Genomic DNA, 22,468 nt, shown 5'->3' with positions numbered 1-22,468 from the left:
ACCATGCCAGCTTGTACTCCTTTCATACGAGAAGTAGCTCTTCGCCTGTATCATACACGTACTCAATCCATGTTTTGGGGTTTGGAAGTTCCGATTGGCGCCATATTCTCTCGAGCATGATTATGGCCTGTTCCACGTTCCGCGTCCTGACTAGTTTGTGCATGTCGAGAAGGATCTGTTTGACCGCCATCCGGTCTGAAGGGTCCCTTGCCTCGGCACCTGCGACAAATGCCGGCCACTGGCATCCTTTGAAGTGGCAATCCCTTGGGCTAATGCATCGCAGAGACTCAACTGCGGCATGGGCAACATGGGAAAGCTCGCTGGAATGTTGCCCGGCTAGAGCCCTGCGGCCGTAGATCTCAATTGCACACTTGTAGGCATGCGCCAAAGATTCTCTCTGAGACACATAATGTGGTTCGGGATAGTCCACTGCCCACTGCCGACAAGAGAACTGTTCGAGCCGCTGGAACAGTTGCGATGCGCGCATGGCAAAGTTTTCTTGGTGATTCTCAGCCCTCGAGGGGCACAGAAGGGAGTTAAAGCCACAGAGAATGTGCGACAGCTCCGCGGGACATCCCGTCCAACCCCGGAATTCCCCACGTCTCAAGATCGTGTAAAGTCCGGGGTCGGTGAAGGTCTCAGACAAGTCTGGCTTATCGCGACACAATGTTGAGCCAAATGTTTGAAGCCTGTCGGGGTTAGTTTGTTGTCTGCGCAATCTGTGCCCTTGACTTACGAGACATAAATTTCCTCAAAATAAGCACCGAAATTCCAAAACGTGGCATCATGAAGCGTGGAACCCGCTCCCCTAGCTTCGACGTCACTTCTTAGGGCAGCGCTTGTTCGTGAAACCAGCAAGGCCCGCATGCCACCAAGATGATACTTCCAGGACCGATACCCAGATTCGAGAAGCTCTACCCAAATCAGGAGCAGTGTGGACACGATAACTGCGTCCGAAGGGGTTGAGCCCGTTAATGCCAATCTCATGTGCGTTATGGCTTGCTGCTTGTGCATGAGAGCGTCTGCAAAGTCCCTGGAGCGGAGTTGCAATGATGTCGCAGTATCACTGGGCTCGACGCTGTCTAGAATTGCCTTGTGAAACAGCAAGCCATGTTTCTCTGGAGATTGCAACGTAATCTCAGAACGTGCTCGATGATGTGCCGCGAGGGATACGATGGTATGATGAACGAGTGGGTTAGACAGTGCCATTGGCATGAACCGTCTGAACGGATTTACAGATTTTTCGTCGTAGATGCTACACTCCATACAACAACGTTGTTCGTCTGAAAATGAATGAGTAATCAGTGTTAAGCCATATCGTAATTTTAGACTCACAATACGATATGTACTCGACGGACTTGATGCCATACTGGTGGAGCATGGGATCAGCTGGGCTTTTGAGAAGCGTGCCAACCTCCAATCTGTCGAGTTGCCGACCATCGTCCTCTGGCGCCCGCTGTACGTCTTCGTGTGTTGAATCTTGCTTTTTTTGGGTCTTTTGATAATGAGAACGTCATATTCATACAATAAAATCTGTAGAAGCGGCTTACCTTGGGCCATTCTTGGTCACTAATTTTGACGGAAGGGGCTGGGGTTGGTGATGCTGGATGTGGCGTCTGTTTGTGAGCCATCTTGCGGCGGCGGCCATGTTCGACCCAGACAAGAGGTTTTTTGGGACCATACCCCAGACACTGCAACCCCGCCCGGGTGCATTTGACGCATGACGGCTTGAGGTTGTCGCATCTCAGGCGCCTACGTCTGCACGTCCAGCAGGGCACATCCGCAATCAGCCCGTTGAGATGAGACCATGTGCCATCCACCACATCCACCGAGCTTTTGTTAGATTCCATGGTTGTGCGACAGTTCGTGCCCAAGAGACGGACTCAGAACGAGGAGTTGTAGGGCTGAAAAGTTTGTTGAAGAGTCGATCAGATGAGTGTCAGGGGCTGGAAAACGAATTGCGGGAGCCGGGAAGGGAGATGTTTCATCAGTAGTCGGCCAATCAAAACAGTCGCATCATCCGCTTTTTCGCACAGACATCTCGGCTTCATCTTGGCCAGCCATGCCAAGGAATCAAGACAATCGAAGTGCCGAATAAGCCACCGAGAAGCTCGTGTAAGATGGACAGCTTGCGATGTCGAAGCCCTCAATAAGATACACTTATAGAAGAATTTTGACATTGTGTGTGATGTCCAGGCCGTTTTTGACGCCTCATCATGAGTTGTTTACCTGAAGAACTCTCAGCTGCTACACAACCTGGCTCTTACACAATCGTCTCTTGATCGCCCTATCATCATGGCGGGAGTGAACGTGGTCCCAGCAAGACCGCCGCCCGTTTTCAACAAGCCTCTGGTGTTTCGAGACCGGAAAATACAGTCGTTCTTCGCAAAAGTCGGCGCTGTTGTTCACAGCGACATTCTCGGTTGCGATCACCCCGAATGGATCCCGTTAATCGGATACAATCACCGATATATCGATTATCTTCAGACTTTTTACAGAGTCACTGGCCTCAGCTGTAGTGGTGCGTATCTCGCTACCCGTTTCACTTACATGGAATCTACTAGAACTTGGCGCAGAAGGACAGTATTGGCTCACCGCACAGGTGGAGCAACGTTTGAAGTCAAAGCCAGACTGCTTACCGCACTTGCTGTGTGCAGACATCTCAAATGCTTTTGTCGCCTTTTCGGTGAGTTGCTCCCCGACAATTCGCAAAGATCTCCAAATATTTCATTTTCGACACTAAATCTTTTAGCATCGTCCCGTGGAGCCAATGCCAGACCAGGATGCCAAACCTGAAGATTCCAAGTACGAAGCATCAAGCCTCAAATCCGAACCTGAACCATTCCAATCTTTCGCAGCGGACTGCACCAAACAATATGATCCCAAGCCAATCAATATCCAGCCCAATGAAATTAGCGGAAATACCGACGCCTTTGAGTTAACACAGGGCGCCAGTCCGGCTCAGCCACGGTCATCGTATGATGAGTCTTCTGACTCGTCAACTGATTCATCTTCTTGCCCATCGACAACTTCGTCATCGTCCTCGATTTCATCTTCTCGAAGCAAGAACAAACCACTAGCATCAGATAAGACAAAGGCTATATTCAATAACGCACACGATCCGTTCCGTCCATCACAGCCCTCGGTACTGCCATTACTGCAAAGTCGTGGTATCAAGAAAGGTCCACGCTCCAACCCTAAATCCGTATCAAAGATTCAAGAGAGTACCGTCAAGTCAGCCTCTAGGAAAAGGACCGCCCCTCAGCGGCCCAGGCCAAGTATTTATGATGATCCCGTGGAACCTCCGGCCAAGAGAACTTCGCGTCCTCTCACCATGAATGGATGCTCCATGGCCTCCCAGGGAGCTTCCATCATACCAGACAGGCCGCTGAAGTGGACCAAGATACACAACACTCGGTCGCATGCTCGCGAGCCTCAGCCATCCGACTCGACTCCGATGTCCACCCAGCCACCAACGCAGTCGGTCGAAGTGGTTTCTCACGATATTTCCTCTGGTAAGGACAGCGAATCCCAGGGCAGTGTACCGAACCTCGTCATACCAGGAGAATCTACACCGGAACCCGTCGTCTCAGAGATGGTCTCTCCCCAGCTCGGGCCGTGCAAAGCATGCGACGAACAGCCCTGTGGGCACCTGCGACACTTTTCAGTCCAGCTGGACGAAGAAGATGTCGAGATGCTCGACGCAACAGATGAAGTCAACATCGCCATGAACAACTGCATTCAGGCCAACAGGCTCTACGACACCATTCTCATGGCCGAGAAACCGGAGCTAGCTAAGAAGATGGCGAAGAAGGCAGTCGATATCGCGCGAGATGGGGCAGCATTCGTATCTGATTTTCGGAACCTTGTCGAACTCAACATGAATTGGATGAAGAATTTCCCGACACTTGAGAACGTAGGAGACTTTGACCCGGTTATTGTCACCATTCCCGCGGAGGACAGAGAGGAGATGGAGATGCGCGCTCTGGTCAAGCCTCTCAGCAGCTACTTTTGGAACATAACGGCGTTGATCGAGTCTTTGAACCTCCAGACCTTACTTGTGGCAGGTGTCACCGAGGAGAAGGCGGCAAAATGGATGGGCGACGCACGGTGTGACGCGCTGAAGAATGCCCAAGATGCAGAGCGGGAGTTCAACACCGTGATCGAGAGGTCCTTCCAGTAAAACGCTTGGCGGCTTAGCTGTCTTGAATTTTAACGTATGAATTTGTCTTCATCGCCACCATTAGGCTTGTGTGGTATTGATTGTTCCATCGTGGTCCCGTATACGAACATTCTATGCCATTTATGCCTGTTCACTTCGAAGACTGTGTCTATCACGGGTGGGTGTCCTGCAAAATATTAAAAAGGAATCTTCCACCAGTCAACTTTGGAATTTGACAAGCCGTTACATTTGCGCTGCTTCCGCGCTGCTTACATCTCGGCAGTTGTTGGCATGCGATCTTGATTGGGCGGTCGATTAGAGCGGCTGTCTGAGCTCATGTTCAACCACGCGGGGTATGTGAGACATGAACTGCGGGGATATCAGGGGAGCAACAACGGTTCCAACAAAATTCATTGACAACCGAAGCCTCAGCAAAGGTGAAGAATCACTCCTGTAGATGACCCAAGGCTCTAACGGCGAGTGTATTTGTGTGCTGGCTTGAAAGTGGTCGGTTGCATCGTTCGAACGAGTAGACTGTTGAGCGCCGGACTGACTACCATAGACTATTATCGGCCCAGACCATGGCAACTTCAAGCCATGTTTCATGGCCGCAAGGTCGTTATACTGCGTGGGGGCCAACAAAGAATTCCCAGGCCGTTCCAAGAAATGTGGCATACATCGACAACCTCAAGTTGGACCCAAAGCTACAACCAAGGGACTATCATATCCAAGGAAGTAACAAAGGCTCGAAGATCCTTTTCACGGAGGTCCAGATATTGGAATCGACTGGTCGTCAACCATACCCAGGCGATGTTCTAATCGAAGGTGAGCAAATTAGCCTGGGAAAGATACATTCTTGCTTGCTAATGGTATTGCAAGACGAGAGAATAACACATGTCGGAACCGTTCCCGGAAAGGAAGAGCTCAAATCAGACCCTTGCGTGACGGTGTTCCACGGGCAAGGAAGGACGCTGATGTCAGGGTTGGGTGACGCTCATGCACATTTGACCTGGAACGGGGGCGACTTGGCCCGCCTAGGAGACTTGCCAGTAGAGGAGCATGTACTTTTGACAATCAAAAGTGCCAAATGCTTTCTTGACTCGGGATACACGATGTACGCATTCCCTTGGTGCTTGATTCAGATGGGTCTCATCCTGAGTTATAGGTGTTTTGGAGCTGCCGCAGCAAAGGACCGACTTGATGTTGTTATCCGAGATGCCATAAACTCTGGAGACATTCCAGGTCCCCGATACCTAGCCAATGCAAGAGAAATCGCGAAACCAGAAGGCGATCTGGTAGCCTCCATTACCAGATTTGCCGAGGGCCCCGAGGGTATGTCGTCGTCAATTTTCACGCCAAAAGAATTAGGCTGATAAAACGCAGAGATGCAACAGGTTGTTCGCTCAAATATCCAGTGCATTGGGGTTGATAACGTCAAAATCAGCATGTCAGGCGAAGAGATAACAGGCAACCGCGCGGCAGAAGATTGCTACTTCACCGCTGCAGAAACGGCTGCGTGCGTCGAGGAAGCTCATCGCCATGGCAAGAGAGTATGCGCACATGCCCAAGCTCGCAACTCAGTAAAGATGTGCGTCAGTCATAGAGTAGACGTCATATTCCATGCATCCTATGTTAACGACAAAAGTAGAACTTCAGAACTTTTGCTTAGCTGTCTGCCACAAGCCTAACAATACTGAATACATATAGGTATAGAAATGCTAGAGGAGAAGAGACATACGAGTATCATTACACCAGCGATCAACTAGCTCGTGGCCACTGCATATAAAGCCGAAGCGTTTAGATATACGCAGGAAGCTTCTGAAAAGGCGGGATATGTGAGAGAGCTTGACACTGCGGTTGCTGGGCTTCGAGAGATGCATCGACGCGGCATCGTCATATTGCCTGGAGGGTAAGTACAGCCTCATTTGTATACCTAACACGATGCCTATGCTCATGCACGTGTAGGGACTATGGCTTTGCGTGGACACCACATAGCACGTATGCTCGAGATCTAGAGCACTTCACGATCGAACTTCTTTAGTAGTTGTTCCATAATATCACAGTCGAACCACATCATAAGCTCAACAGCAAGATCGTAAGTCTCAAATATATAGGTATAGACGTTAGGGCTAAACTTCAACCCAGAGCTAGGAGGAAACGTAACCTTAAGTCGAATAGGAATCTCAAACTAGTAAATCTTAAGTAATAAGATAGGTTCTTTAAAATTAAAGAGTTTATTAGTAGTATTAAAAGTAAGCCTCTCTTAGTATAGTTTAATTTCTTCTTCCTCTATAGATCTAATATCTTTAAAGTTTTCTAAGTTTATTATATTAATTATTTTATACTAAATAAATACTTCTTTTTCTTTAGTTTTATTATTAACCTCTTCTTCTTAATCTATATTATCTTCTATATTAATATTATCTATATTATTTAATATCTTAATTAGGGGGGTATTTAAAGCTTAATTTATAAAAACTATATATAGTCTACCTAAAAATATATAAACTTAAGTTCTAATTAGCTTATAAATACTATTACCTCTTTAAGTATAGCTATATAAGTTTATATTTACTTTTACTAATAATAAGTTTATAGAACTCTTATTATATAAAGATATACTTTTATATCTATTTCTAATAGTTATTAACTTTATAGATAACTTTATAGGTATTAATAACTAAAACTAACCTAATTCCTTAAAAGTAATATATTTTAGGTTTAATTAAATATATTAAAGTATTATAGACTTTAGCTTAATCCCTCTAAGGGCTAATAAAAGAGGGAATAACTTCTTTATAGCTATTATATAGTTAATTATATATTATATTAGTATATATATATATTATACCTTTATACTACATTAGATTTTATAATATATATAATAAATCTTAAGTTTATAAGGACCTATAAACTAACGCTATTATATATAATAAGATCTTACCCCTAAATATATATATTACGCTTTATATAGTTCCTAGAGCTATAAATAACATTAAGATATAAATAAATTAATATGAATAGCATTAATTACTAGTAAACTAATCAAAAACAACAAAAATAACGATATTAATTAACGTTTAGGGTGGTAGTATGGCTGAAACCTAAAAATCCCGCATTTATAGGGGTTTCGGTAAGAGCTAATAAATTGACTTAGATATGTATTAACTATATATCCCTAGGTATAGGCAAAAACTCTGCGCGTGGTTTTCATAAGGCCTATCGCTCTTATTAAGCGGATTATCTATTTATCTAAGCTACTTCCTAGTAACTAAGAAGTACTATTTTAACCTCTATAATTTAACACGCCCTTTTAGGGATAATTAGTATAATTATATAGTTATCCCTATAGCTTAATTAAGCGTTTCTAAATAGCTTTAATTACTTCCTATTATTATAGTTTTAATAGTTTTATAAATTATAAAATAATAGCTTTTCTTACTATAAATAGTTAAAGTAGTAGAATAAAGTATCTTCTACTTTACTTAACTAGCTTAAAGCTTCTAATTAGTTATAGTTTTACTAACTACTTTAGCTCTCTTTAATAGTAAGAAGGTAAGTAAATAATTTTTTACTACTTATACTTCTTATTATTTTTTTTCTCTTTTTTCTTTAGCTTTTAAGATTTTATAAATTATATATTATCTTTATATTACCTTTTTACTACTATACTAATATTTATTTTAAATAGATTAAATACTTTATAATATCTTCTTATAATACTTTTAATATTAAATATAAAACTTATTTTACTACTTCTTATACTAGCTATATATATATACTTAAGACCTCTAAGTATTATTATTTAGCTTACCTCTTTTTTAGCTTTTCTAATAACTCTAAAGAGGATAAGCTAGCTTCTCTTATTAGTTTTAGTTATTAGTTTACACTCTTTTTATAAATATTTTTTATTATTAATCCTCTTTTTATAGCTCCTATTTTTACTTTACTTATTTACCTTTTTAGTTATATTAAGTGCTTTATTACTTAGCTTATTAAAGAAGAGGACTTTAATAATAGCTAGGTTAAGGAGACCTCTATTAAGAAGAAGTATAGCTACCCCTCTAATATTTAGTATTAAGCTAAGAAAGAGGCTAAGGAGAAAAAGGAGATTAAAGAAGCTAAAGTTTTTACTTTTTCTCTTACTAAGTAGAAGAAGAAGGATTATATTACTAAATATCTCACTAAATATATTACTATTAAAAAAAAGAAATAAAAAAAAGAAAAAGCTACTTTTTAAGCTATTTATACTAATATAGAGATTATTACTACTATTATTACTAATAAAGAAGAAGAAAAAGAAGAGAGTGAGGTTATTATAAGTACTAATAACTTCTTTAATTCTATAAACTTCTCCTTTAAGTTAGAGGATAAGCTTTATTTTAACTACTCTTTTTCTTTTAATAGAGGCTATTTATACTTTAGCTACTACTTCTTTAGTAAGAATATTTATTACTATTACTATATAAAGAGTAGTAACTACTTTATAAGTATTAAAGAGATTATTACTTTCTATTATAAGCTTTATAAGATAAAGAAGTATACTAAGAGTAATAAGTTTATCTTAGCTAAAGTATAAATTATCCTTCATTAAGTGTTTCTATATAGTTATTAATTTTTTATAGAGAATTAGTATTACCTAAGAGGACTTTTAGGATACTACTTATAAAGTTATTATAGTTTATAAAACTACTAAGAAGTAAGGTATTACTTCTCTTAAGTATACTTTATATATTTACTACTCTATTCTAGCTTTTATACTTCCTATTATTATACTTCTTTCTAGCTTATTTCCTCTTTATTTAGAGATTTTAGTTTATACTTCTCTTACTTTTTTAAGCGTTTTCTCTAGTTTTTACTTTACTTTAAGTTATACTTAGAGTACTATTATAGCTACTTATTATAACTTTAATTATACTCTCTTTTATACTTCTAAGTCTAGTTATATTAACTTTAAGGAGTTTTATAACTAGCTTAACACTTTTAAGTTAGTTATCTTCTTAGTTATTTCTTATAAAGCTATTTTTTTTATTCCTATTTTTAAAAGTATTTAAATATTTTTATTTTATAGTTTCTTAGTATCTTAGGGGCTTTAGTTTAAAATAGTTCTACTTTTAAGCTATAAATTTATAGATATTTAGTCTCTTTAGTAGTTTTCTACTTTAAATAAAAGTTCTTTTATATTCTCTACTCTTTATCTTTATAACTTTCTATATTTATTATATAAAGTTATCCTAAATATTTTCTTTTTTTATTTTTTTCTTCTAGCTCTTTTTATCTCTTTTAAGCTTAGAAATATAATTTCTTTTAAAGGTTTCTTCTTAATTAGCTATTCCTAGTTATACCTAGAAGTTTTTAAAGGCTTACTATAAGAGGGACTTTATAAGACTATCTACTATTAGTTATATAGAAGGAGTATATACTACTAATATATACTTCTTATAAATCTCTTAATAAAGCTAGTAGTTATAGATATTAATATAGTATAACCTTATTTAAAGATAGATAAGCTCTTTAGTAATTAGCCTAACTATCTATTAGTTATTATATTAGATTTATATTATTATAAGAGTACTTTTTATAAGTTAAAATGATACTTCCTATTTTATCTCTCTAAAGAGTTATACTTAGAGAAATATTATAAAGTAGTTTATAAATATTACTTCTTAAGCTATAAATAAAAGTAAGAGAAGCTTTACTTCTATAGTTAAAGTTATTATAGTTATTTATTTACTTACTTTCTATATAATAATATTTCTAAAGAGCTTTATTATAAATCCCTAAGAGCTTTTTTAATCTAAGGTATTATTACTAAAACTTATATTAGAGGCTACTTTAAGAGTATTATATAAGCTTTTAGCCTTAACTTTATACTTAATATATAAGTAATATATCTTATAGAGATACTATAAAGCTTAATCTATAGCTTACTAATATTTTAGTTTAGGATTCTAATTAAAATAAGCTAAATAACTTATTATAAATATAAGATTTAGTCTTATTATTATTACTATATATAGGATAGTTTCTATTTTTCTCTAATAGAGATTAACTTTACTATTTAAAGCTTTTTCTTTATATAGAAGTAGTTTAATATACTCTATAAGGGTTCTATCTTATATCTTTAGAGAGTATTCTAGTAAAAGGAGTCTTTTTACCTTTTCTATATAAACTAATTATAAAAGCTAAAGTTTCTTTATTTTTTAATTATAGAGAACTTTAATACTAAGAAACTATTATAAGCTTTTACTACTTTTAAAGTAGTATCTCTTCTAAAGTTCTTTAACTACTTTTTTAGCTTCTTTTTAAGAAGCTATTAAGTAAGTAAATATATAGTTATCTATATAGAAAAAAAAGTATATTTAACTTTTTTTTTAGTAGTAATCCTCTCTTATTACTTATAAGAAGTTTAACTCTTTTAATCTTTTTTTAAAATAATACTACTATAAGAGAGGAGATTAATAAAGTCTATATAAAGCTTTTTTAAGCTTAAGTACTTTTTTAAGCTTCTTATAGCTAAGTAGGAACTTTATATATACTATCTTATTAAGCTTAATATATATAAATATATTTATTATATTATACTAAAGAAACTTTAAGTTAAAGTAGTTTATTATAGCTATTAAAGTTTAAAATAATATTCTTATAAAAGTTATAATATAAGTATCTTAAGTATCTTTTATTTATTAATCTCTTTAAATTACTAAATAAGCTTTTAGCTTTATAAGTCTACTATACTTATTAAGCTTATAGGTATATACTTAGTAATATCTAAGGACTTATTAATCTCTTAAAGTATTTCTTATAATTTCTTTTTATAATTTAGACTTCTTATAACTTTATAAGTAAGATTTCTCTATTTATAGGAAACCTTCTACTAAAAAGTAATAGTTAAACTTTAAGAGATTATATTTCTTCTTATAGTTTAGTTATTCTTCTTAACTTAAGAGTTACTAATATAATATTAAGAGGGGAAGTAACTTTTATTAATAAGTACCTATAAAGTATAAGTATATAGACTAAGTTACTCTTAATAAAAGGGAGCTTCTAGAAGGTATTTTATACTTCTTTAAGCTCTTTTTAGAAACTTTTAAGCTTTTAATTTTTACTTTCTTATTTTATAACTTTTTTATTATATCTATAAATTAATCTTCTCTTATAGCTATATAAAGCTAGCTAAGCTATATATATAAACTACTTAAGCTATTTAGTCTTTAGAGAGTATAAGGATTTTTATATAGATTACTTCTTACTAAGAATATAGCTTTAAATAAGGTTCTAAAGGTTATTTTTATTACTAATAAGCTTATTTCTTACCTCTTTATATTAGAAACTTCTTAAAAAGTTTTACTAAGTATTATAAATAGGCTTATTAGTTTTAGAGAGAGAAGTAGTATTAGCTAAAGCTTAAACTATATATTTATATATAGCGCTATTTTCTCTAGCTATTCTTAGTTAATCTCTTCTCTTATAGTAGTTTTAATATAATTAAAGATCTTATCTACTTCTTTATTAGCTTCCTATTTTATAGGAGTACTATAAGATACCTTAATAAGCTAAATAATATATTTTTAGATTACTTTAAGGTTTATATAATAGAACTCTTCTATTATATATATTAGATTTCTATTATAAAACTTTATTTTATTAAATACTATATTTTATATAGTAAATATTTTGCTTTTTAGTAAGTTCTATATATAGAAAGAATTACTTAATATATAGCTTAAAAGAAAACTAATAAATACTTTTAGTATAAGTTTTTAATATTTATTTCTTTTAAGTTAAATATCTTTAGTTATTATATATATATAGTATCTATATACTTAAAGATATAAGAAGTCTAGCTATACTAAGTATAAGTTTTCCTATAACTAGAAGTAGCTATAGAAGAGCTTATATAGAGTTTTCTATTCTTAACTTACTACTAATATATAGTTATATATATATATAGCTACTTTACTAATTTCTAACTAAAGTATATCTAGTAACTTTATATTTATTACTATTACTTTTATATACTACTTAATAGCTATAGCTACTCTTTCTACCTTTCTATTTTATACTTATATATATAGAGAAGATAGCTTAATCTTAATACTTCTTACGTATAGTTCTTCTTTAACCTATTTATACTTTAATATTTTATTATTTATTTTAATTTCCTTAACTTAGATACTAAATATAGTTTAAAGGTAGTTTAAGAACTTATTTAAAGTATTAAGGAGTAAGTTTATTTTTTTACTTTTTAAATAGAAGTCTTAAGCTAAGCTTAAAGCTTTATTAATAATAATTATACTTAAAGTATAACCTTTATATCTTTCTTTATAGTTATAGAAGTTTAAAGTAATTCTCTTACTTAAAAAAGCTTATATAACTACTTCTCTTAGTATATATTATACTTAGTAATATAACTTCTTTTATCTATATATATTATAGTTAGTAGTTAAGATTCTTAAGTATTTATTTAATATTTAAACCTTTTTTATAAGGTTAGATAGATACTAGAGAGCTTTTAGCTTTAGGTATCTAAGCTTCTAGTACTAAAGCTCTACTAATCCTTTAATAAGCTTATAATATATTAAGGTTATATAGTTATATCTTCTTCTTAATTTTAGAGCTTTATTTTATATAAGAGCTAGTAAAGGTATAATTATAGTAAAAGCTACTTTACTAAGTAATTTATAATTAAAAATATATTAGTTATTAATATTCTTAAGTAAGTATAAGAATATATAGTCTAACTTCTATAGATAGTTATTATTAAAACTTATATTTTATTATATCCCTCTCTAGTATAACTTTTATAGAGATATTAAGTTACTAATAAGTTTAGGATATAAAGCTATATTAAATAGTTATAGTTTTATTATACTATTTATACTTCTTATTAAGATTTTAGCTATACTATATACCTTAATAAGGACTTTATACATTTTAGCCTATAAGAAGTTTCCTACTAAAACGCTTTATAAAGTAATAAACTATCTTATATAATTAAATATATATATTATAAAGCTTAAGTCTAATATTATAGATTTTATAAGAGAGTATTCTCCTAATATTATAAATACTACCCTAATATACTTTCTAGCTTTCCTATAGAGTTATACTAACTCTAAGGTATACTTTATTACTTTATAGATATACTTTATAAAAGCTTTATTATTCTCTATTTTTTTATTAAAGATATATTAGATAACTATTTAAAGTACTTATACTTTTAGTTAAATTATAGCGTTAATATAAAAGTACTTAGAGAGAGTATATATATTATAATATAACTTATAGTATAGTTTCTCTATACTTTAAGTATCTAAAAGAGATTCTTCTTACTTTTAGTAAGTTTTTATTACTACTAAGAGTTACTTTAAGTCTTATCCTCTTTAGGGACCTCTTTTATAGTTTATTCTATAGTTAGTTATTTTATTAAGTTATTTAGATTTACTTAGTTAAGGTTTCTTATTTTAAACTATAAAGCTAAATATACCTCTACTTATTTTAAACTTCTATAGAGCAGTTTTAAGGTATATAAGATATATTTAAGTATTAGAGATAACTTTACTAACTATAAAGCTCTATTAAGTTACTAAAGAGAGCTTAGTTATATAGTAAATAGATATCTATATATTAAAGCAGCTCTAAGTAAGTATATTAATATATTTAAGAAACTAAATTAAGAAGTCTAAGTTATTTAGAACTTTATAGCTCTACTCTTTATAGATTATATTTTCCTATTAAGAGATCTATACCTTTATATCCTTTTTTATTAAGAAGAACTTTTAATTAAAAGCTATAATTATTATTATATATTTAGAGATTACCTAAGTTTTTTATTCTCTCTTACTATAATTAATATAGGTTTTTAGCTTATAAAGCTACTTATTAATACTTATATTAATAGTATAATAATACTATAGAAACTTTATAAATACTATCTCTTTTATAAATTACTAAACCTCTTATATACTTTTTATTATACTATCTTACTCCTTTTTAAAGAAGCTATAATTTACTCTAAGCTTATTATAGAAAGTATAATTTACTTAAGAGAGATCTATAAATCTTATTATTTAGGAAATCTTTATATTATTCTTATAGAGAACTATTATAGTTATATTTCTTTATACTAAGTAGTTAGAGATATAGGGGAGTTTTAGAGATACTATAAACCTCTAGAAAGTAAACTTATAAGCTTAAGTAGTACTCTTAGAAAACCTCTTAAAGTTTATAGTATACTATAACTAATAAGAATAATAGAGGGCTTAAACTTAGTTAATCTAAAGGACCTAATCTTTTATACTTTTTAGAGGGATCTTTTTATTATTTAGAAGTATTATTATATATTTATAAACTATTCTTTAGTATTATAAATAGCTTATTAGTATATTAGTTAATATAAATTAGACTATTAATTAATAAATTAACTTAGATATATATTAACTATATATCCCTAGGTATAAATAAAAACTCTGCGCGCGGTTTTTATAAGGCTTATTACTCTCGTTAGGCGGATTATCTATTTATCTAGGCTGCCCCCTAGCGGCTAAGAAGCGCTATTTTAACCCCTGCAATCTAACAAAGGCAAACGCAAATAAGTGTTGCAACGTTAGCTTCAAACGATAGCGTGCTGCAGGATGAACCCCAATGTGTCAGGTGCTTAAATCCTTCTTAAATATCCACTAAGAGGACGGCAGTCAGCGTTTCTGAGGCGTGTCGCATAGTTGCTGATATTCCTTCAATATCTTTATCTTGTGGTGCTTGAGTCGAAGAGAAGTTTGGCCACCTATACAAGCTCTAAGTGGTGATATTTAACTGTTCAATGTCAGTTACAGGCCGATCACATCAAATACGTTGAAGCGTTGCGCCCTGTCATCTATCGTGGTCATCCTAAGGGCGCGCGCTAGCCTGAAATAGGCACTGAGAAGAACAAATGGAACGCCTGATGAGCGTGCGTCTCAACATAGTCAGTTTGGCCTTCTGCAGTGCTCAATGCGCAACTCTTTGCGCCGAAAATCAACTTTCTTAGGCGCAAACTTTTCATATTACTGCCTTGATTGGTTGACGGGAAAGAGTTCGCCGGAAAAGCCGCGTTCCTGTTAAAAGGAGTTGCCGGTGTTTGTTTTGACGTCGCAAGAGCTCTGTCCTCTACGAGATAAAGTAGCAGGTGAGTAATCAAAATACGAGTAATTTTGCTATCCGGACGGTAGTTTCTGGCTAACCGGGCAGTATCCCACTGCTTAACTAGTGATATGGTTAGCTGAAAAGGACTTTGTAAGTCGATTCAGTAGCTGCGCGCGGGTAATCGATAACTTCGCGGTATTGATTGTGTAGAACGTTATGCTGTATGTGATTGGCTATGCGACTGAAGCTGGAAGTCGGATTGGTTGAGATAAGTGGGATTACCGCCTGGTCAGCCAGAAACTACCGCGCGGATAGTAAACTCAATACAAATAAATTACTTCGTCTGAGTCTGTCCAGTGAGCGTGGACGCAGACGTTCTCAGCGGACATTGCTAACTCTGATCCTACTGTTGGCCTATGGTTTGACCGTTAAATAAAGGAAAGAATATAAGAGAGAATCTTTCTTCCCTTCTAACTTTTCTTCTGTAGTTTGCTGCCTAGAGGTGCACTTTATTAACTACTATATAACTCTTATAGGGAAATATTTGAGAGCTAGGATAGCTTATAGAGAAACCTCTATAGTTATTTATAGAAGTATATAAAGAGAGCGTAAATTACTTTAATAATAAGGGGTAAGTATCTCCCTCTTTATATTACTATAACTTATTACTCTTTTAATATTAAAATATTATTATTATACTATATTAATACTATTTATTACTACTTTAAAAGTAGTAATAGCTTCTTTATAATTACTTAAAAGAATTAAAATAAAGTATATAGATTTTTATATATATAACTTAATCCCTTAGTATAAAGCTTAATAGTATATTAAATATACTACTACTTTCTACTAATATACCTTAATAAGATAATATATTATTAAGTTAAAATATAGAGATATTTTAAACGTATTAAAATAAACTTTAAAATAAATAAACTATACGACGTTAATTAAATTAAGCGTCTTATATTATTAAAGTATAGCGCCCTATTAAAGGAACTTAAGGATATATATACGATCGCTATAGCGTAGTAGTAGTTAATAGGGGCGGTTAGATATATAGGGGGTAGTTAGAGTAAGGGGGACCTCTTATATATCCCTAGTTATACAAAAATTCACAAAAGAATTCTTCACAAAATGAACACGAGAGAGAACGTCTACGGATATCATCTATATTTCGTGGGAATAGAAACATGCCTTTGCGGCCTTCGGTGTTCGGACAATAACGCGCGGGCCGTTGTGGTGCTGGGTCTCCCAGTGGAACTATCCCACATCGGGCTCAGCAGATACCCCGCGTCCGACTAGAATCTCAACCGTCCGTTAGACTGACCGCTGTGAAACGCGGGGGAGACAGCGACAAGCCTCAATTCATGGTCGGTAGTCGGTGTCGGTGTGGGCGATCCCCCACCGGTTCCGGGCGGGTTTTCCGGCCCCTCCCTTGGCCGTCAGCGATATTCAAAGGCGAGGCATTGGCCGCTGAACGCCAGGTTTGAAAGTCTGTTCTGACTTCAGTAATTGCCTCTTCAAGCTCATCGACATGCTTCTTTTGAATTTCGCAGCCGTTGGCTACGGCCTGGCGGCCATTTTCGCCGTTTTCGTTGCTCGAGTCAGTAACAAGATTCCCTTTGGACGAACTCACCTCGACGGCCAGTACTAATGATGATTTGACAGATCCTGTTCACCGGCTTGACATGTTCGCTGAGCCATGTTCCTGGCCCATGGTACACGAGGTTCTCACACTATGGTTTGAAGTTCCAAACTCTCACCGGCCGGCGCATGCACTATGTGCATTCTCTCCACCACCGATACGGGCCCATCGTTCGGATTTCGCCCACCGAGGTTGCCGTCGCCGATCCGGAAGGCTTCAACACGATTCACAAGATCGGCTCGGGCTTTTTGAAGGGGCCATGGTATTCGACGGTCACCGCTGGCGTCGAGCCGGGAATCTTCGCTATAGTCGATCCGAAGAAACATGCTGCGCGCCGAAAGCTGTTTGCTCGTGCATTCACCAGTGCCTCGCTGCGCCAAAACTGGGAGCGTATCGTCCGGCAGAAGGTCGAGCGGGCTGTTGAGCGGATCAAAGCCGACGCCCTGAACGGAAAAGCCGACGTTCTGAAATGGTGGACATTGATGACAACCGATGTCATTGCCCATCTTTCCTTTGGAGAGTCGTTTGAGATGCTGGAACTGGGAGAGGTAAGGCTGCTTGTTCATGAGAACTCCTTCGCATCACTTACACCGAGTAGAAAAACAGTTATATCAAAGCCCTGGAATCCGTCTTCATCTTCACCACCCTCCGCAAGGAACTGCCGCTGCTGTATTTCTTGGCACGTCTTCTCCCAATCCAGTCGGTGCAGAACATCGTGCAAGCCCAAAACATTGTGGACGCGCATGCTGTCAGAGCCGCTGCAAACTTGCGCCAGAACGGCCACTCCGCAAACCTGTTTGGCAACATGCTCGCCGAGTGCGAGGCCGGGGAGAAGTCGGACCTGACTCCCGAGAAGGTCCAAGCCGAAGCCGGTAATCTAATTGTCGCTGGATCCGATACGACGTCCGTGACATTGACGTACTTGGTATGGGTTGTACTAAGGAGACCTGATCTACAGGCGAGATTGGAGGAGGAGCTTGCCGGACTGAGTGACGGATTTGACGACGCCGCCTTGGAGAAGTTGCCGCTTCTCAACGCGGTGATTGACGAGACTCTTCGTCTCTATGGTGCTGCTCCAGGCAATCTTCCTCGATCAGTGCCGCCCAGCGGCGCGACGTTTGCAGGCTTCTTCGTTCCTGGGGGCACTGTAGTTGAGACACAAGCATACACACTCCACCGGCACCCAAACGTGTACAACGATCCGTTAAGGTAAGTTGGTTTCGTGTTACGACTTTGAAGCATGCTTTCTGACTTCAACCCAGGTTCGACGAGAGGCGGTTCCTCGATCAGGAGAGGCTTTCGAAGCAGCAGAAGCAGCTGTTCTCGCCCTTTGGAGCCGGCACCCGCGTCTGCATCGGGCTGCACCTGGCTCGCATGGAACTGCGACTTGCCACTGCCGTCTTCTTCCGGAACTGTCGTGGCGTCCGACTTACCCACAACATGACGGACGATATGATGGAGATGCAGAACTTTTTCTTGATTAGCCCGGTCGGACATCACTGCGACGTTACTCTCAGGTGATTTTGAGGGAACATGTTATATGAGAATTAATCAAGAGGGAAGAAGCTGGCAGGTAGTCATCTGCGATCGAAAGAAAACATCTGTCTGAAGTGTGCGCTTCCGTTGGTAGCCTTTTTAGGTTGACTGAGCATCTGATAACCAGACCGAACTTATCTGGCTCTCGAAAGGATTAATATTGCCCCTGAACATGAAAAGTCGATCGCTCGTCTGTGAAGGGACATATGAATCAATTTGGCCGAGGGTCCATCTTGCTACGGGATTCTTGTATGATTGAGCAGTAAAAAAAGACGAGTAGACAACTTCATCTGAACAAATAGGTCCCAGACCAACAAAGGCAGCACAGATTATCATGCTGCAGGCACATGATTTCTCTGTGTCTCCCAATGAGATGGCGCCTGAGCTCGGCCATGACGTATGCAGCTTTTGTGGGCCCATGATGCAAGCAAGACGGAGGCTGGGTATTTCTCCAACTCGTCCGTCTCACATGCAACTCTTCTTGCTTCCTGCCTCTCACTAGTACCAGACTCTCAGAGAAAAATCAAGCAATTTCAACTCAATAACCAAATCGAACTGCGAAACATACCCAAAATGCCCATCTGGAGCTCCTCGTTCGTCTCCTTCTCCTCCTCCATCTCCGTCAACGGCAAGGAGAACAGCCAGCGGTACGCAAAGCAGACACAGCGATCGCCCGACGGCACAACGATCAAGACCGCGTCTCAGAAGGGCGGAGGCCCGATGTACACCGAGACCCTGCAGTACGATTCCCATGGACGCCCGATCGTAGATGGCCGCGCTCTGCGGAGCGGTCCAAGAGAAGCCGGCCGTATCGAAGACGTGTCGGACCAGAAGTCGTAGAGCGGACGCCGCATATATAAGGGAGGAATCTAGCGAGGACTGTACAGGTTGATGAATATTTAGAACGGAGTCATGGCAATGGGAATGATGTATACTACAGCGCGACAATAGCGCAGGTTCAACGAATACAACACGATACGATCACACACACATTTGTCACAGGAAGTGCTTGCAACCTGCACAATTTTGGCAGTGCTCATCGGATGAGCTACATGGTGGTCATAACTGCATTAATTAAGCTGGCATCGCCGTCTGGCTGCCACTCCCAAAGCTACACACGCTGCCTAGATCTTGACAACAACCTTGCCAAAGTGCTTCTGGTCCCACTGGTACTGGTACGCCTCCTTCACCTCTTCGAACCCAAAGATCTTCTGGTCGACGACGGGCTTGATCTTGTTCGCGTCAATCGCCTGGTTCATCTCGTCAAACTGCTGCTTCGAGCCGACAAACAGGCCGCGGATGGTGCAGATGTTGGCCAGCGCGTCGAGCAGCGTCGGCTGGTCCTTGGGGGCGTCGCCGTGCGAGAGGAACCCGATGATGGAGATGACGCCCTCGAGCTTGACGGCCTTGAGCGACTGCGCGACGGTGCCCGGCCCGCCGACCTCGATGATGTGGTCCGCGCCCGCGCCGCCGGGCGTCAGGCCCTTGGCGACCTCGCCCCAGTTCGGCGTCTCCTTGTAGTTGATGACGTGGTGCGCGCCGAGCTTCTTGAGCTGCTCGCCCTTGGCGGCGGACGACGTCGTCGCGATGACGGTCGCGCCCGCGGCGACGGCGAACTGGATCGCGGACAGGCTGACGCCGCCGGTGCCCTGGGTGAGGACGACGTCGCCGGGCTTGAGGGCCTTGGACTGGATGCCGTAGAGGGCGTTCCAGGCGGTCAGCGGCGCGCAGGGAAGGGTGCTGGCCTCGATGGCGTTGAGGGTGGACGGGGCCTTGACGAGGCCGTGTTCCGGGAAGACGGCGTACTGGCGGAGGGTGCCGTCGAGGGCGCCGCCGAGGCCGCTGCGGACGGCGAGCGGGGTGATGGGGTTGGACTGGTGGTGCTGGTTGAAGAGGGTGCAGATGTCGTCGCCCTCAGCGAGCTGGGTGACCTTGGGGCCGACGGCGAGGACGCGGCCGGCGCCGTCGGAGGCGGGGACGCGGGGGAAGCTGACGGGGAAGGGGTAGAGGCCCTGCGTGCGAGGGTGATGTTAGTGTTGGTGTTTTGAAGCAGCGGCTTAAGACGGGACGTGACTGACCTTGGGGATTGCGAGATCGCGGAAGTTGAGCGAGACGGCCTCGATCTGGACGAGGACGTCGTAGTCGCCCAGTTGCGGGAGGGGAACGTCCTTCTTGAACTCGAGGGAGTCCCAGTTCTCCTTGCTGGTGCCCGTGATGGACCAGGAGTTTGTTGTCGTCGGGGCCATGGTGAAAGTGTTGATGATTGTGTTACGCCGCTGGATCTTATTCAGAGACGATGTTTCCGAGGCTCAATCGGCTCACAAACCACTCCATGAATGAGGCGACGCCGACTTTTGAAGGCCATTTTGCGAATCGTGGGGTTCGCAGCTCCGAGCTTCCAGCAGAGTCGACATGACGCAATGTTCAATTCATGCTGTCATAATGGACCCCGCGATGCGACACTGCTCGAACCGTTTCGACTGACTCGACAGCGGTCGCCCCCCTGTCGCGGCCCCGTTCCGCCCATCACTCCCGCCTTTTGCCCGGGCTGTTCGGAATTGAAGCTCGGGGATCGTGGTTGGAGAGGGGCGGCAGTTGGCGATATCGCTTCGTCTGATTAATCCAAACTGACAGCCAGCACAGGCTCGGGGTGGGATGGACCTGTCAGGGCCTGCTTTGTGGCAGGAGGTGCCGTCAGGGCGGTGACGATCGGCTCATTTCTGCGGAGAAGATGGGCTGGTTTTGGGTGGAGGATGTGTAAAAATTCTTCGACGGCCGGCCGATCGTCTCTGGAATGGTCGTGGGGCCGGTGCTGCAGGTCCATGTGTGTGGGTTGGCGAGTTGCCGGATTATCAAGCATTGCCGATCGGTCGAAGGGGGGTTTGGCATGCGGCTGCTGACAAACTGTGAATAGCTTCAGAATATCGGTGGGTTGACTCTTTTGCATGCTTCGAAATCATGTGTGGTGCTGGTTGGGTATAACAATATGGTATTTTCCCACACACCTGCGCGTCTTGGGATGGTTCGCAGCAAGTTCCATTGCATTAACCCGAGGGTGTAATCAGAAGATGAAGAACGATGGTCGAATGTCCACTAAGAGTGTCTATCTACGACGGAATGGACAATTTCAACGGCAGAAGATGACAGCCTTGGGCTTCATCAGTCAATCCGACTATAATCTCAAGGTTTTGTCCAGCAGCAGACGACCGAGAGGCGAGGCTGGATTCATTCTCACGATGTAATCAATTCCAGAGATTGAGATGCAGGGGTTGATACAATAGCCGTCTTTCCTCTCTCTCTCTCTCTATCATGTAGAGTGCTTTTGCACCCCCCACGAAGTCCGTCCACCAGAGTTGGCCACATCACCAGAGTGTGTGCGCTCATTTCCGGGCGCTCTGGAAGATGCTTTCGATCCGTGTGATACGCATACCGAGAGCTGTGCGTTAAGGATGGTTTCCGCGTTGCACCCGAGTTGCTCGGAAAAAGCCACAGCATCACGATCACACTCCTGTGGAGTTGCAAATCAAAACACTTAAGATAGGCGAAAACAAAGGACGACATGACCATGGCACTCCCCCGAAATCGCTTGAATGTTTCCCATGCACATTTATCACCCCCGAGTCTAGACCCCGCTGCCACGCGCTCCACAATCAAAAGTCAATCAAGCTGCCGAGCGCTAGGAACCCGTGGTCCCGGCAGGAGAGATTGCCTTACGGGAGCGGGTGGTCAGATTGCCAGGGTCATTCACTTTCGAGGTGAAAGATGATTGCTCCGGGGGTTTTATTCCCAGCGTTCCAGCGCGCAGCAGCTCTCCCGCTGCCGCTGCCGTCCTCCTGGACTGCGCTGATCAGCGGGCGGGTTTCAGATTGACGAGCAAAGATGGTCCGGTGTTTACGACGACAACATGGTCTGCATATTACTCGCCCCCTACCCGTCTCCACGAGACATGAGAACCGTATCCGAATGGCTCGGATTAGCTGGCGAGGATATGTTTA

At 39.8% G+C, this 22,468-nt stretch overlaps 6 protein-coding genes across 6 annotated transcripts; 4 read left to right on the top strand and 2 right to left on the bottom strand.

Annotated features, from left to right (window-relative positions):
- Window positions 1-22: 22 nt before the first annotated feature.
- acr-2-0 (Acriflavine sensitivity control protein acr-2) lies at window positions 23-1,850 on the bottom strand (the record flags this gene model as incomplete). The annotated part of the gene is made up of 4 exons (XM_036644613.1): window positions 23-689; window positions 737-1,283; window positions 1,336-1,495; window positions 1,551-1,850. 4 exons carry the CDS (start codon window positions 1,848-1,850, stop codon window positions 23-25), a joined length of 1,674 nt encoding a protein of 557 aa, XP_036490272.1.
- A 1,484-nt stretch (window positions 1,851-3,334) lies between these two features.
- Window positions 3,335-4,183, top strand: CGCS363_v012763 (uncharacterized protein; the record flags this gene model as incomplete). The annotated part of the gene is made up of 1 exon (XM_036644612.1): window positions 3,335-4,183. One exon carries the CDS (start codon window positions 3,335-3,337, stop codon window positions 4,181-4,183), a length of 849 nt encoding a protein of 282 aa, XP_036490271.1.
- Window positions 4,184-5,274: 1,091 nt separating this feature from the next.
- Window positions 5,275-6,871, top strand: CGCS363_v012762 (uncharacterized protein; the record flags this gene model as incomplete). Its single annotated transcript, XM_036644611.1, has 3 exons — window positions 5,275-5,494; window positions 5,546-5,712; window positions 6,869-6,871. The coding sequence occupies 3 exons, from the start codon at window positions 5,275-5,277 to the stop codon at window positions 6,869-6,871; spliced, it is 390 nt and encodes a 129-aa protein (XP_036490270.1).
- Window positions 6,872-16,826: 9,955 nt separating this feature from the next.
- On the top strand, window positions 16,827-18,458 carry stcB-0 (putative sterigmatocystin biosynthesis P450 monooxygenase STCB; the record flags this gene model as incomplete). The annotated part of the gene is made up of 4 exons (XM_036644610.1): window positions 16,827-16,895; window positions 16,961-17,485; window positions 17,536-18,146; window positions 18,200-18,458. 4 exons carry the CDS (start codon window positions 16,827-16,829, stop codon window positions 18,456-18,458), a joined length of 1,464 nt encoding a protein of 487 aa, XP_036490269.1.
- A 588-nt stretch (window positions 18,459-19,046) lies between these two features.
- CGCS363_v012760 (uncharacterized protein) lies at window positions 19,047-19,313 on the top strand (the record flags this gene model as incomplete). The annotated part of the gene is made up of 1 exon (XM_036644609.1): window positions 19,047-19,313. One exon carries the CDS (start codon window positions 19,047-19,049, stop codon window positions 19,311-19,313), a length of 267 nt encoding a protein of 88 aa, XP_036490268.1.
- Window positions 19,314-19,597: 284 nt separating this feature from the next.
- Window positions 19,598-20,719, bottom strand: CGCS363_v012759 (Zinc-type alcohol dehydrogenase-like protein; the record flags this gene model as incomplete). Its single annotated transcript, XM_036644608.1, has 2 exons — window positions 19,598-20,485; window positions 20,552-20,719. 2 exons carry the CDS (start codon window positions 20,717-20,719, stop codon window positions 19,598-19,600), a joined length of 1,056 nt encoding a protein of 351 aa, XP_036490883.1.
- Window positions 20,720-22,468: the final 1,749 nt, after the last annotated feature.

The sequence above is a fragment of the Colletotrichum siamense genome (genome assembly GCF_013390195.1).
Source record: "Colletotrichum siamense strain Cg363 chromosome Unknown KSG_Cg363_contig08, whole genome shotgun sequence".
In the NCBI taxonomy this organism is placed as follows: Eukaryota; Fungi; Ascomycota; class Sordariomycetes; order Glomerellales; family Glomerellaceae; genus Colletotrichum; species Colletotrichum siamense.
This window is presented reverse-complemented; position numbering and strand designations above follow the sequence as displayed.